The sequence below is a fragment of the Mus pahari genome, chromosome 17 (genome assembly GCF_900095145.1).
Source record: "Mus pahari chromosome 17, PAHARI_EIJ_v1.1, whole genome shotgun sequence".
In the NCBI taxonomy this organism is placed as follows: domain Eukaryota; kingdom Metazoa; phylum Chordata; class Mammalia; order Rodentia; family Muridae; genus Mus; species Mus pahari.
In genome coordinates this window covers 44,438,024-44,453,116 of record NC_034606.1, presented here as the reverse complement: position 1 = coordinate 44,453,116, position 15,093 = coordinate 44,438,024, and the positions used below count along the sequence as shown (strand labels likewise).

At 53.2% G+C, this 15,093-nt stretch overlaps 1 protein-coding gene across 1 annotated transcript in view; it reads left to right on the top strand.

Moving 5' to 3' along the window:
* Window positions 1–15,093, top strand: part of Pla2g6 (phospholipase A2 group VI) — a 39,594-nt gene that overhangs the window by 9,525 nt on the left and 14,976 nt on the right. The window contains exons 3-10 of the mRNA XM_021216857.2: window positions 4,886–5,094; window positions 6,002–6,192; window positions 8,252–8,439; window positions 9,834–9,930; window positions 10,795–10,977; window positions 11,448–11,556; window positions 12,863–13,027; window positions 14,617–14,695. Of these exons, the coding sequence (XP_021072516.1) occupies window positions 4,886–5,094; window positions 6,002–6,192; window positions 8,252–8,439; window positions 9,834–9,930; window positions 10,795–10,977; window positions 11,448–11,556; window positions 12,863–13,027; window positions 14,617–14,695 (1,221 nt within the window). The remainder of the gene's footprint in view (window positions 1–4,885; window positions 5,095–6,001; window positions 6,193–8,251; window positions 8,440–9,833; window positions 9,931–10,794; window positions 10,978–11,447; window positions 11,557–12,862; window positions 13,028–14,616; window positions 14,696–15,093) is intronic.

The window sequence follows — 15,093 nt, the reverse complement described above, 5'->3', positions numbered from 1 at the left end:
ATGGGGAAGTCAGAAGGACCCACTGTGGTGGCCTCAACTGAGTCTTCAGTGGTGTGACTGTTGTGGTAGGGGTCAGGGGTTGGACAGCTGCTGTGTAAGTGCTGGCACTAGGCATGCTGGGACTTCTTGGTTCTAGAAGATCAGGGTAGAACTCCAGGGCAGGGCAGAGTGGGAGAAGGGGAGAGTTGGCAGAGCCAAGCCTTCATATTGAGGGTGTGGTGGAGCTGGACTGACTGACGACGAAGTTTGTATCCATTCTCTTTCTGCTTGTTCTCCTGGCTATCCCAGCATCCACTTGTTCACAGGAGCCCTGGGCCTGAGGCCCAGGCAGACAGACAGACAGAACACATGCTGTACCCAGAGCCCCTTCACCAGGGACCGGCAACCCCAGCTCGACAGCTGTGTTCCTCACACAGCCTTTCCTTTTTCTTAGACATGGTCTCATTATGGATCCTGCTGGGATCAACACACTACCATGCCCAACATTCACGATTTGACCACACATTTCTCAGAATGCAGCCCTGTTGTCAAGCAGCACATGACTGCACGTCACTGTTTAGCGACGTATCCTCTGGTTGATGGACATGTAGGCTCTTGTTTTTGCTGTGTGCGTGTCATGTGTGACTTCCTGTCTGCCATGTACCCAGGAGTGCTGGTGGCCCGAAGGCCATGGCAGCCTTGGTAGGTAGTGATTGTGAGGGGGACTTCCTGTTGCTGTATATCCTGAGACTTTATATTGTCAGTGCAAAAAACCTGAGTCAGCCCCTTGAGTGTCTAGTGGAGCATCATTATAATCTTACGGTGTGTTTATTTGGTGTCAGTACAGCCCTTCAGCAGTGACTAGCCACTCTGGCATCTTCTTCAGTGATGTATCTGCTCGGCTCTCGGCCATTTAAAATCATTACTTATTAAAAATATTTATTGCTGTATTTTATCTTTGTATGTGTATGAATATTTTGCCTGCACGCAGGTCTGTACACTGTGTACATGCCTGGTGCCTGTAGAAGCGATGAGTGTATATTATACATGGTCATGAGTCCAGCCATTTCTACTTACACTTTTGCAATTTTTGATGGTCTTCTCTATTTATTTATTTAGCTTTGTTTTTTGGGGACAGGGTCTTACTGTGTAGCTTTGGCTGTTCTGGAACTCACTATATAGACCAGGCTAGTCTCAAAGTTAGAGATCCACCTATTTCTGCATCCTGAGTGCTGAGTGTGTGTCACCATGCCTAGGTATTATTTTTTAATATTTACTTGTGTAAACACACACACACACACACACAAGCATGCCTGCAGAGGCTGGAGGATGCCATCAGATTCCCTGAACTTACAGGCTTTTGTGATCTCCCCTACATGGGTGGGTGCTGGGAACTGAACTCTGGGCCTCTTCCAGAGCACCAGGGGCTCTTAAAGGCTTTTTCTCTCCAGCTTCCTTGGATTGTCCTTTGTTTTTGGGTTTACTGGGCAGAAGCTTCTCCCTAAGATTCATGTTCTTTCTGCTCTGTAGAGCTGTCATTGTGTTAGTGTTGGCTTCTGTGTGACAAGCAGCTGTCACACTGTGGTTACCCTCCACCATGTTGACCACCTCCTTACATCTGTGCACACATCAGTTTCTGTTCTCGTGTGCCTCACTGCCAGCAGAACTTAGTGATCTAAAACAGCGCTGATTGATGTAGCGTAAAAGTCTACAAGATGCGCAGAGCAAGGGCTCGCTTCTCTGCAGGGCACCTGCTGGCGTCCATTAACTACACTTCCCTCTTCGAAAGTCTCCCAGCCTGGTGGCTTGGCGCTAGTGCTTGGCTATGAGTTCATCCAGGGCCCAGACATCTCCACCATTTCTCCATCTCCCTGTGGCATGCTAGCCAGGTCCTGAGAAAGATATAGAATCTTCTAGTGTCTTCAGGCCTCTGTGAAGACAGTGGGATGTCTCTGCTTTTGTTTGTTGTAATGATAAAGCATTTAGACAGTCAGGTCACAGAGTAGAGCAAGTTAGATCCCAGTGACTTGGTGACAGGCATGCCAGAGGGCTTGGGGCCCTGTTTTATAGTCTACACATGATAGTAGGCGTGGATTGGGGTTTGGTTTTGTTTTCTAAGAGATTTACTTATGGGCCGGTGAGATGATTCAGTGGGTAAAGGCTCTTTCCACCCAGCTCGGCAGTGTGAGTTCAAATCTCTGGTACCTACATTTGCACATGTATACATACAAATAAATAAATGTAATAAAATATTTTTCTAAAAAAGATTTGTTTGTGTGTGTGTAGGAAGACAGTTTTCTGGAATCACTTCTTTCCTTCAATGGCGTGATGAGTGTTCCCGCCTGCGGAAACACTCTGGTCTAGGTTCGGTCTAGGTTCATCCTGAAAGGCGGGAATATCCTAAAAGGGAATAGGCTGTGAAAGGAAATTGAAGCCAAGGCAATGTCATACTGGTCAAGGCTCGAAGTTTAATAACCGAACTCTGTTTAAGTAACATGGAAAAATCCCAGCCCCATTTTTAGTCTTTTGAAGTTGCCGGTGGCAGTCCGATCGTAGGCGGGTCCAAGGGATCTTAGGCGGGTCTGAGGATCGAGGCGGGGACATAGGCGGTCCAAGGATGCTGCATTCTGGGAGATCCGAGGTGGTCCTCTCGGTAGGTGGTGGAAACACAGCAACTCTCTGGTGGGCCTCAGCGCCTGTAGGGGGCTGGTGTTTTGAGGGAGAGTGATTAGTGGAGGTGGGAGACCCCAACAGTGTGCGCTCAGGGGATCATACCTGGGCCATCAGGCATGGCAGCAAGCACCTTTACCCACTGAGCCATTTTGCCTGTCTTATGTTTATTTTACCTTATTTTCTGAGACAGGTTCTCAGACTGTTGCTCTGACACTTAACTGTGAGGTCTAGGCCGGTCTTAACCTCACAGCAATCCCCTGCCTCTGCCTTCCGAATGCTGGGATTACAGGCGTGTGCATCATACCCAGCCTGGGCATTTAAATGGGGTTTATAGGGAGATAGACCAGAGGAGACCCAGGAGATGTTGTTTGCAAACCCTTTTTGGAAAGTTTGTAGACATTAACCTTTCAAATGAGACGTCTGTCTAGTTTCTTCTGCGTCTGGCGCCCTGGCGATGGTTTATGTTTCTTCCTTGTTTTCCTGTATTGCCCTCTTTTGGTTGGTTGTCTCTGCATACTTAATTCTGCCTATTTTCTGCAAACATTTCTTCCTGTTCACTAGTTTTCTTTTCAACACAGTCTAGTCTGTAGCCCTTAGCTTGAGCCTTTTAAAGACAGTCTCATGTACCCCAGGCTGCCCTCACACTTGTCACGTAGCTTATGAAGACACTGAACTCTGTACCCTCCTCTGTGACAGATGCCATTCTAAACAGAGCAAGTAAGGGGGTAGTCAAACGTGGCCGGCACCCAGCTCACTCCTGCTCTCGTGCTCTGGAGCGCGGTGCCGCACTGCAGCATCTGACGCACAGGAGGAGAGGAAGCCCAGCCCACGAGGGCCGAGGCCCAGTCTCCCTCTCCCCGTGCTCTGGGGTGCTGGCAGAGTCCTCATAGCATGGATTCCCTCATACTCTCCTGAGAACTCCATGTCGCTACCCAACCCCCTAGGAGCAGACACTCAAAAGAGCAGGTCTCCACACTGGCTTATTCCTTTAGTCGCTCTGTTGAGAACCTTGTCCTGCACGGACAGGCTGGCTCCCTCGACAAAGCCGGGATGGTTGAGAGCCACGGTGAGAACTGCAGGCCAGTGTGTCTGCCTGGCTTCGTGATGTGTCACAATGCTTTCCTACCGTCCTACAGTAGTGCACTTAGTTTCCATCTTAAGTTTCACGTGAGGCTCAGAGATGGGGAGAGACTTACCAAAGTCACACAGCAATTTCACAGCAGAACTGGACTCCAGCCCAACTCTTTTTAAATAAACAGAGCTTTGTTTTCTAACTAGGAAAATAATGCATGCGCTCACTAGGGAAGTTTAGAGTAAGAGAAATGGTAGGAGTGTTAGTTTTATTCTGCTTCTGAACAGATTTTTGACACATCTCTTCACTGCCCATGTTGGGTAATTAAGATCACTTTGTATTCTATATTATTTGTATTCTGCTTTTTTTTCCCACATTTCAAAATAAACATCTCCCTATTTTTTTTTAATTTCTTGTACTTTACTTATTTTGATTGTGGCCATGTCATAGTGTTGAAGAGAGATCGGAGGGCAACTTTGGGAGTCAGCTTCTTTCTTCATCCCTTTAGCCATTGGGTCATTTTGCCAGCCCATCCCTATCACTTTAAAGTACTTTAATGGCTGTGTAGTAGATAGATGGCTGAGCTGTAACCCACATAGTAGTCTGTAGCTGGCCATCTGGGTGAAATATCACTTATTCAATTTTTTTTTTTTAAAGATTTATTTATTATATGTAAGTACACTGTAGCTGTCTTCAGACACTCCAGAAGAGGGCGTCAGATCTCGTTACGGATGGTTATGAGCCACCATGTGGTTGCTGGGATTTGCACTCCGGACCTTCGGAAGAGCAGTCGGGTGCTCTTACCCACTGAGCCATCTCACCAGCCCCACTTACTCAATTCTGACCGTACACAAAGAGCCAGAGTTTGAAAGGGAGGCTTCCAGATGTGACAACCAAGTTAGAAGCGAATATGACATGGCTTCCATTAAATAAGATATAAGATCACCAGCTGAAAGACCCCAAGCACAAATCTGTCCAAAGCAAGCTCCGATCTGAGGGTAGAGTTGGAACAAGAGGGTCAGCCTGCCTCCAGGGGCAGAGAGAGGGGTGCCTGGGGGGGTGGGGGGTGGGGGACACCGCGTGATTATGCTGGGCACTGCCCCTGAGCTGGCCCAGGTTCCCTCCCTCAGGACTCACCTGTGTGGCCTCTCCTGGTGGCAGGCTCTTCCAACTGGAGTCCGAGGCAGCCGCCCTGGTGAACTTCCAGCAGTACTCCTCCCAGCTGCCGCCCTTCTACGAGAGCTCTGTGCAGGTCCTGCATGTGGAGGTGCTGCAGCACCTGACCGACCTCATCCGGAACCACCCCAGCTGGACGGTGACGCACCTGGCTGTGGAGCTCGGCATCCGGGAGTGCTTCCATCACAGCCCTCATAGAAGCGGGGGGTGGGGTGGGGTGGGGTGGGGTGGGGTGGGGTAGAGCGCTGCGGTGTGGTGCGGACTGTCCATTAGCCCCGTGGAGCACACATGCTGCACGCTGGCCTGGGGTCTCCACCCCTGGCCCTTGTACTTCCCATGGCTTGGGTGAGAAAGGAATAACATTGCCATGGCTTAATAACCCGAGAGCACTAATTAAAACCAGAAGGACATGCGAACAGTGAGTTCTTCCAACTCCTCAGTCATCTCACAGAGAGGCTATTCGGTAGGAGAGGCTGCTGAGGGAGGGGCTCGATCGGAGCCTCCTTCCCAAGCCCTGCTGTTTTCCCAGAAGCTTGTCTGGTCTCCATTATATTCACCCACTCAATGCTGTATCAGCAAACTCCCCAAAGAAGTCACCGTGGCTGTGCTTGCAAGTCACCGGCTGACCACCCCACGCTCCTCTGCTCAATGCCTGGGCGCTGGCTAAACCTCACCTTTAGTTCCAGCACTTGGGAGGCAGAGGCAGGCAGATTCGTGAGTTTGAGGCCAGCCTGGTCTACAGAGCAAGACCTTATTTTAAAAAACAAAAACAGAACCTGTGAGCTGGGCTGCTCTAAGCATGACCACGGAGACCACGGTGTCCCATCTCAGTCCGAAGCACAGAGATTCAGTGCATCACTCGCGACACTGAAGTTTCTGTCCTGAGTGCCCTTTCTCTGTGTCACCTGTTGTCCCCTCATGCTGGCATGGCCCTAGGGTACATCTCCGCACAGGTGAGCAGAATGCTCTGCAGCCTGGACTGGGTCATGCTAGAACCTCCAGACCTTGCTGCACCCTGCCTCTGCATTCAGGCTTCTCAGCACGCCTGCCTTTGGTCCCCTGCCTGTCATTTACCTATCGCTGTCCACCCACCCCAACCCTTCATCAGCTGCGCCAACAGCACAGAGAATGAGGAGGGCTGTACTCCGCTACATCTGGCCTGCCGCAAGGGTGACAGTGAGATCCTGGTGGAGCTGGTACAGTACTGCCACGCCCAGATGGATGTCACTGACAACAAAGGAGAGACTGCCTTCCATTACGCTGTGCAAGGGGACAACCCCCAGGTGCTACAGGTGGGTGCTGGGCCGTGGGCGGGGGCTGAGCAACCGAGCACCTTGTTGTGCTGGAAACTTGACTTGGGGGCCTCAAGTCCATGAGTCTTTCTGGGTCTTCTCACTCATCTGTCCTTGATTCCTGATTCCTTTGTCACCCCCATCCTCCACCCCGTGACACTTAGAGGGAGACATATCTTAGCTGTGGAAGTTCTCCAGCTCTGTGAGCTGAACTCCATGGAAACTGTAGTCAGGCACGGAGCTCAGCAGCTGCCCAGAGCTTAGCCCCTGGACTGGGTGCATCAGGTCAGCCCCTGTCAGGAGGGCTCAAGGTGCTGGGAGCCTTAACCTAATTCGTGGGCACTCAGATTGCCTCAGAGGTGTAGGTGTTTGTGCAGAGGCGCTCCTACAGGCTCCAGATTTTTAAAACCTACTTTAATGAGGGTTCTTAAATGCTTTAACCTCCCTTCTAGCCCACCACCCACCAGAGGTAATGGAAAAGAAATGTTATTAGGATACGGGGGAAGTGAACCTCTTGAGATATTCTTGGAGCAGATCCAGTTTGCATTGTCAGGATATCAGCAATTCAGTTCATATGAATCAGCGGCAGTAGCTCAATCTACTCGCAAACACCATTCACGAATCAGCAACGGCAGGTCAATCCAGGGGAGGCTGTGAGGCTCTGCCATATGGTGTTTGGAAGCAGTTCCTTGGGGCAATTTCATTCTCCAATTGTCAGGACACCAGCAGTCCTGACAATCTTAGTATATGTGCTGCTGAAGGAGCATGACACCAGCAGTCCAGTCCTGTGTGTCAGGATAGCAAACTCAGAGACATCGGCACAAAACACAAGTCAGCAGGAGTGATCAGGGACCAGCAGGGACTCCAGAAGTTCTCTGCCATACCTCAGTGAAGGGAATATCAGCAAAGACAAAGACACAAGATCCAATGAAAGCCCACCGCTGTCCGTGGAGTCCCATTTCTACTCCAAACATCACGTGTCCTCCCACGGGTCTGGCTTCAGGAAAACTCCATGTGAATCTATATCACTGACATATCCAGAAACTTCCACTTCACTTTGCCAATCAGCCCAAGTCCAAGGAAGCTTCTAGAACACAACCAGAAGTTTTTTGGTTTGCTTCTTTCTATGACATCACGACAGGAGATGACCAGTAAGGAGTGGCAAGGCATACCAATACTATCCAGCATCATCCTCCATCTGTTGGTTATATTTATATTCCTTGTTAATATCATGTATCCTTTCATGAGTCTGCTTTAGCAAAACATCTTTTCATCTATGTGCCCCAGCCAAATATCATTTGACATAACTGACTTTCCAGAGAAACCAGACATTTCCACTTCACACTCCTTTTGGTTGTTAGGTACTAGGATAGAAAACATTTTAATGGGCTGGAGAGATGGCTCAGCGGTTAAGAGCACTGGTTGCTCTTCCAGAGGTCCTGAGTTCAATGTCCGGCAACCATGTGGTGTCTCACAACCATCTGTAATGGGATCCAATGCCATCTCATCTCTCCAACCCCAGATGATGTTTTTAAATTATGGCTAAGTAGACGGAGTGGTGCTGTGGAGAAGCCACTTGGAGAGGGAAGGCACACTTTCAGCTTGTGCGTTATGGCCTAGAATGAGCAAGTCCACCCACTATTTCTATCCTCCCTAGAACTTTTCTAGAAAACATAGATCTGTGTCTAATGCTGCGCAGTCGAGTGCTGCCTGGAGCAGGGGGGTCCTCCTGGCCAGTGGTCATGTGTCACACCTGTCCTCTGATTTTGCTGCCTTGTGCCTGCACCAAGTGGCTTATGTTCTAGTCAATTCTCAGAATGCTCCCCTGGGTCAGAGCACTGTTGTCTTCTCCTCACACAAGAAACTGTGGTGTGAAGCTCCTTGGGAAGTGTGCATCTGAGCCACAGTCAGGCCAGCTCCACACCCACACGCTGGTCAGGCAGTCTTATAATCTCCAGAGCAGCCTTCCTCCTCCGTGTTCCTCTGTCCTCATGGAGGCAAATGGCCCCTAGGGGTTAGAGAAGTGAGTGGCCGGTGCTTACCTGTGTTGTCCTGTCAGCTCCTAGGGAAGAACGCCTCAGCCGGCCTGAACCAGGTAAACAACCAAGGGCTGACTCCACTGCACCTGGCCTGCCAGATGGGGAAGCAGGAGATGGTGCGTGTCCTGCTGCTCTGTAATGCCCGCTGCAACATCATGGGGCCCGGTGGCTTCCCCATCCACACAGCCATGAAGTTTTCCCAGAAGGGGTAAGCCTCACCACCGCATGGCCCCCACCACCTGCAGGGCCAGGGACTAGGCCCGGTTCCTCAAGCCTCACCAGATAACTGGCCAAGGGTGCAGGGCTAGAGAAAGCGCCTGGTGCTCTTATGTGGTGGCTTCACACCAAGTGTTTCGCAAACACTGTGCAAAGAACAGACCCTTTAGAGTTTTGCACTAATGCACCCACCTTCCTGACCATGAGCCCTTGCTCCCCTGCTCTCAAGTGTGATGCAGACCCGAGGCTTGGCGGGTCAGCAGTACTCAGCTCCCGGGCTTGCTAAAGGCCCAAGGATGCCCTGGTGGTCCAAGGCCCTGTGCATCTAGCACATTGCTTCTTCCCAGCTGGTGGCCCTGCAGGAGGCAGGCACCAGGCTCTGGTCTTAGGGAGTCCAGGGCCACTCCCTAGCTCTGCTGTGAGTTCTCAGGTCCCGGCAAGTCCTCCATTTGTGTTGGAGGAGAATCAGAGAGGTCAAATATGGCAAATGGCTGCCCAGCAGGACGGTCTGGAGCGAGGGAACAAATGGGGTCACTTGAGAGATGCCTGAGAGGAGCCCCGTCCATGGTAGCGGGCAGCCTCCAGCCTCAAGCCCCTCCTACACTGCAGGCTACAGTGTTCAGCGGGCACCTCCTCCCCAGCCCTGTGTCCTAGTATGTCTTGCTAAGGGCTGTCTTCACAGTTAGAGGAGGGATCGCAGAGGCTTTGATTTGCATTTCCCCGTTGGTTACTGAGGTTGAGCAGCTTGCCAGAGACCCACTGGCCGTTTCTATGTCTTTGGAGAAATATCTATCTGAATCTACAAAGTGGAGTTCCCAGGGTGGGGAAAACCATCCCCCGCCCTCCCCACTTCACTCTTTTTGAGAGAGGCTTGTGCTATGTCGTTCAGGCTGGTCTGGAATTGGAATCCTCCTGTCTCAGCATCCTCAACGTTGGGATTACAGATATAATACCAGCCACACCTGACCTCAGTTTTCTATTTTTACCCCAGCATATAGGTTGACTTCTTATTTTGTTGGTCATTTGATTTGTCGTTTATCACTTTAATATAATTTGTTTATATTTGCCGTGTGTGTGTGTGTGTGTGTGTGTGTGTGTGTGTGTGTGTGTGTAAGAGCATGCACAATCTAAGAAGCCATTGTCAGGCTAGCTAGTTGGTTGTATTACAACCTCTCTAATCAGTAGGAAAAGTCCTGAGTCATGGCTAGTGCAGTGTGGCCACACCCCCTACCTTAAGGGAGGCGGTCCACGTGTTTCGAGAGACCCCAACAGTGCAGTGTTCACAAGTCACTGCTAGTGCAGTGCCCCTGAGTCACGGCTAGTGCAGTGTCCCCGAGTCATGGCTAGTGCAGTGCCCCTCACTGCCCTGCCGTGACCTCTCTGCAGGTGTGCTGAAATGATTATCAGCATGGACAGCAACCAGATCCACAGCAAGGACCCTCGCTATGGAGCCAGCCCACTCCACTGGGCCAAGAACGCTGAGGTAGGTGGAGTCAGCAGCCACGCGAGGGGCAGGGCAGGCCCAGAGGAGACTCCTGGGAGGAAGGCAGTGGCACCTGGGGACAAGTGTCACAAGCCCAGGAAGAGCTGAGGTCCCACCACTGTCCTGATGCTCACTGGCTGGTGGCCTTGATTTATCTGTGACCGGGGGTCCTGGGAAGTTAGCAAAACTGTGTGGGAAATTGTGCCTCATCAGAAGAAGGTGGCGATGGTGATATGATCACTGGGCACAGCAGCCCCCAGAGAGCCTGCTGGCCACATAGGCTGAGCTCTCTCCTGAAGCCCCTCAGTGGCTCTGTCCTCCTGAGAAGATGTTCAGGTAGCCCAGCTTGGCAACACAGGTGCCACCGACACCCTGGCCGCACTTACATGTGACAGGAGGGCAAGCAGGTAAGTCTGTGGCTTCTGTGGGGCACCACATCAGATGTGTTCCTTCACTGCAGCATTCGTGAGGCAGGACTGTGAGCGCTGCAGGGCCAGGCTGCAGTGACTGACCCAGGCTCAGGCTGCAGGAGGGCCGCTGGTCTTTGGGCTCAGCACAGTCCTCCCCAATGTCTCAGTTCAAAGTGAGCTTGGATACCGTGAAAGACCCTGGAGCGCATCCTAGGGATGACCTCAGGAGTCAGTGCTGTGGGGCAGGGTCTGGAGAAGCCTTTGTGACTCTAGAAAAGGGCCACGAGTTTCTAGACTAATCTTCACCTAATTGTCACCCAGTTCCTGGGGAGCTGGTATGTGTAGGTTACAGTCTAGTGTCACACCCAGAACTGGGGCTGCCTCTGGACTTCTCTTTGCTGATGACTGCTCAGGGAGGCCGTGCCCTGAGTGCCTACCCGGTCTGTGTCCCCAGATGGCCCGAATGCTGCTGAAGCGGGGCTGTGATGTGGACAGCACAAGCGCCTCAGGGAACACAGCCCTGCATGTGGCGGTGATGCGCAACCGCTTTGACTGTGTCATGGTGCTGCTGACCTACGGGGCTAATGCAGGTGCCCGCGGAGAGCACGGGAACACGCCACTGCACCTGGCCGTGTCGGTGAGCCTGCTGCCACATGGCCTCATCCCTGGGCCTGCTCTGCTAGCTCCCCAGCTGCTCTACGGTGGGGGTGTGGGAGGAGCAGGAGAGGCACAGCTCGGCTCACTCTCCTTTCCTCAGCTGCTACATCAGACATGCCTTCTCCCTGAGCCCACAGTACATGGGGCAGCCGCTGGTTCATTAGGAGACGCCACCGGCCCTTGAAGCTTCTGTGGCATGAGGCGACAGCTATGCTGGCCACATAGGTCTGATCTTAGGTAGCCAGATGAGAGTACAGGAGGGACCCTGAGACTGAAGGAAGCAGTCAGCCACATTCAGAACCTGTGGAAGAGCAGAGGGATGCTCTGGAGGTCGCTTGTGAGGCGTCAGTCTTCAAGCACCATTCTTGGGCAGTCAGGAGGCCCTGTGTGCTAGTTGTGGGTGGGGGTCTCATGATATTGCTTATTTTTCTCACCTTCCATTCCCAACAGAAAGATAACATGGAGATGGTCAAAGCCCTCATTGTATTTGGGGCAGAAGTGGACACCCCAAATGACTTTGGGGAGACTCCTGCATTTATAGCCTCCAAGATCAGCAAGCGTATGTACCCTAGAATCTGGTACCAGAGTTTCAGGGAGGCCATAGAGGCTGAGGAGGGAAATTCCAACTGTAGATGTCACGCTGGCCCAGACCTCCAGCTGAGTGGCCAGGAGCATACGCAGCTTGTGAGGAGGGAGCCTTCTTCCCCAAAGGCGGGCTCTGCACAGTAGAGGCAGGCCCACCTAGGGCTTGCTGAGCGTGGTACTCGAGGTGCAGGTGGGCTGGGACCAGGTCTGCAGCAGCAGAATGAGCACAGGGTCATTGCATGCGCCATGCATGCCCACACACGCCATGCTTCATACATGTTGGGGCATGCGTAGAATCGCATGCGCACTGCTGCCCCTGTCCACTGTGCTTGGCTTCACAGTGAAGGAGGTGGCTTTTCTTCCCAGGTGGCCTCTGGAGAGCTTGAAGGAGTATAGGGTTATGTGGGGTGTGGCCCTAATTGTTTGACCCCCTTTCCCAGCAGAGAGCTCAGCCTCACCTCCACTTAAACAACCTAAATAGGCCCCTCCCCTCCACCCTCCCCTCTCTCCCCCTTCCCTCCCCACCTCTCCTTTGTTCCCCTCCCCCTCCCTTCCCTCCCCTCTTCCCCTTCCCCTCCCCTCCCCTTCCCCCTCCTCTCCCTTCTCCTCCCTCTCCAGCTGTGCTTAGCAGCCCTGGGTTCAGAGCCAGCTCTACAGAAAAGACATAGAGCCCAAGGTGAACACAGGCAGAGGTGCTAGTCCTGGCACTGTCCCTGCTGTCCCTGCACATAGGGTTAATGCCATTGGCGGGCTCATCCTCCTGGACATCGAAAGGGACAGCTTTTTTTTGCTTTTTTTTTTTAAGATTTATTTATTTATTCTATGTCAGAACACTGTAACTGTCTTCAGACGCACCAGAAGGCGGCATCAGATCCCATTACAGATGGCTGTGAGCCACCATGTGGTTGCTGGGGATTTAACTCAGGACCTCTGGAAGAGCAGTCAGTGCTCTTAACCACAGAGTCGTCCGTCTCTCTAGCTTTTGTCACTTTTGAGAACTGTGGACCATGGAGTTGGGAACTTTGCATCACAGCTGGTGTAGAAGGAAGACAGGCTCTTCACAGTCACCGAGCCTGTGACTCTGGCTGGCCCCAGTCCTCAGCCCCTTCCCTGGTGCCAGACGCCGTTTTAATGTAGCCGACCTGTTAACATGCCAGTCAGGGTAGTTACCCCGCACAGCCAGGTCACCTGCTAGATAGGGACCGTGTGCAAGGAGGGTCTCCCTTGATGTTGACGCCATGTCTGCCCTGTGCCGTCTCTCCTTCCCAAACCCCGACAAGTGATTACCAGGAAGGCGCTCTTGACCCTGCTGAAAACGGTGGGGGCCGACCACCACTTCCCAATCGTCCAGGGGGTCTCCACGGAGCAGGGCTCTGCAGCTGCAGCTCACCCCCTCTTCTCTCTGGACAGGACTCAGCCCCCAGCGATCAGCTTAAACAACCTAGGTAGGCTGCTGCACCCCCTCTCCTCCCCAACGGGGTCTGGGCCTTGAATCCCAGCAGCCCCCAGTGAAAGGAACAGGGCTTCGTGGCTGCAGTAGTTGAAGGGAGGAGAGCCAAGCGTTACTACCCAGTGTAGGCAAGACCCACTGATCCCTGATGCCTACCAGGCCACTGGGTGAGGCCCTATGGGCCACCATCCCTGAGAGAGTGCCCTGGACGTGCTCGGGGTGGCCGTTTCCCACGATGCCGCTCAGGTGAGCAGTCACCGCCTGTGCTCCCCCGGGGGGGGGGGGGAAGGTGACAGGGGAGGGGTGCTTCCTGGCTACTGGCTTTAACTCTCGTTGTTTGGCTCTGTCTAACCTGGACTTGATCTGCCCTCTGCTGGCTCCTTCAGTTTCCTACAGGCTTTTGAGGTGACCAAGCAGCCAGCGGTTGCCCCTGTGTGTCACCAGTGCCCTTAGAGACAGTTCCAGAGTAGATGGGGACGCTGTTCAGGGCCTTCTGTCCTGACCCACTCAGGGACCTAGCATACTCAGAAGTTAGAGTCACCAGACAGAATGAGGCTTAACCAGCCGGACCTCTCTAACCGCGGAGGGAGAGACCCCAAGCCCAGCCCCTCCTGCCAAGCCACCGTAGCCAGGCCTAGAAGTCTGGAGGACAGAGAAGCTAAAATCCCACGGCACACCATCTTTCTCTCTCCATTTCACAGGCAGGCAGTCACTCAAACCAGGCTGGATGGTAGGCCTGGGGCGCGGCGGTGAACGGGTAACGCCTGGACCTAAGAGACCGCTGAGCCTGCCTTGTCCCACCGTAGCTCTAGTCCCTGCCCTCACCCCTTCTCGAGCTGCACACCCAGGCTAGGTCCCTTCCCTACACACAAGGCACCATCGGCTGCCTTGCTGGTCAGTCTCCTGCATGTGTACCTTGTCTGCTTTGTGGCATGTGCCTGCTGAGGGAGCCACTGCGGACACCTGCCTGCCTTGCTGCCTCTAGTCTCCCTGCACGGTGGCCGTCAACCCAGCTATGCGGGGCATGGGGGGGGGGTAGTACACAGAGGAAGACTAGACCAGATGAGGCAGACAGGAGGATGTGAGCCCAGAGGCATGGAGAGGTTCTAGACCCGGGACAAGGACAAGGGTGGTCTGAGGGACGAGTGACTGGGTTGTTCCCTTCATCGTGGAGTTTGGCCCTGAGTAGTATCCTCATCAATAAAGTCCATTTGGGGTCTGTGGCATGTGTAGCGGCTTCAGCAGCGTGACTCTACAGACCATGGGACACAGCTGGGAGGTCAAGCAGGAAGGGGATCTGTGGGCATCTGAGAGCTAACAGGGGGAGGAGAGAGCCTGTCCCAAAGCAGTGGCCTCCCTCATCCCAGTACCCCTTTCTTAGCAGGCCTAGGACACCCTGGTTTAGGTTTATCCAGGGGCTGGAAGCAGATGAGGGAGGGGCAGGAAGTGTGGGTTCAGCCATGGGCAGAGCCCAGCCATGAGGAGATGCACCTCATGGCGCAGCACAGCTCTGTTTCTCTAGAGACCCATGGGGCCTTGGGGAGGGAGCTGCTGGCCTCAGAATGTCCTTCCCTGTTCCCACAGAGCTTCAGGATCTCATGCCCGTCTCCCGAGCCCGGAAGCCAGCGTTCATCCTGAGCTCCATGAGGGATGAGAAGCGGAGGTAAGTGGGGTGAGAGACAGACTGGTGTGTGAGACGAGGCATCCTCATGGGCTCGTCCCTCATCCCCACCCTCTGCTGGGAGCTCCTCTCCTAGCTATACACAACCATGGTCAAGACCCAAGTCTTTGGAGCCTGTGACAGCTCCCTAGTGTCAGGTGATGTCCCCTCTGGAGGCCAGCACAGGGCCATGCAGCTGGGATGAGCTTGGGCTTACGGTAGTGTGGTCCTATCACCTTTTCCTTAACTTTGCAATTTGTAGGGAGAGAGGGACCTGCATCTGTTCTCTGCTTCTGGGTTCCTTACCCGCCCTCCCCTCTGCTGCTGGGTTCCTTACCTGCCCTCCCCTCTGCTGCTGGGTTCCTTACCCGCCCTCCTCCCTGCTGCTGGGTTCCTTACCC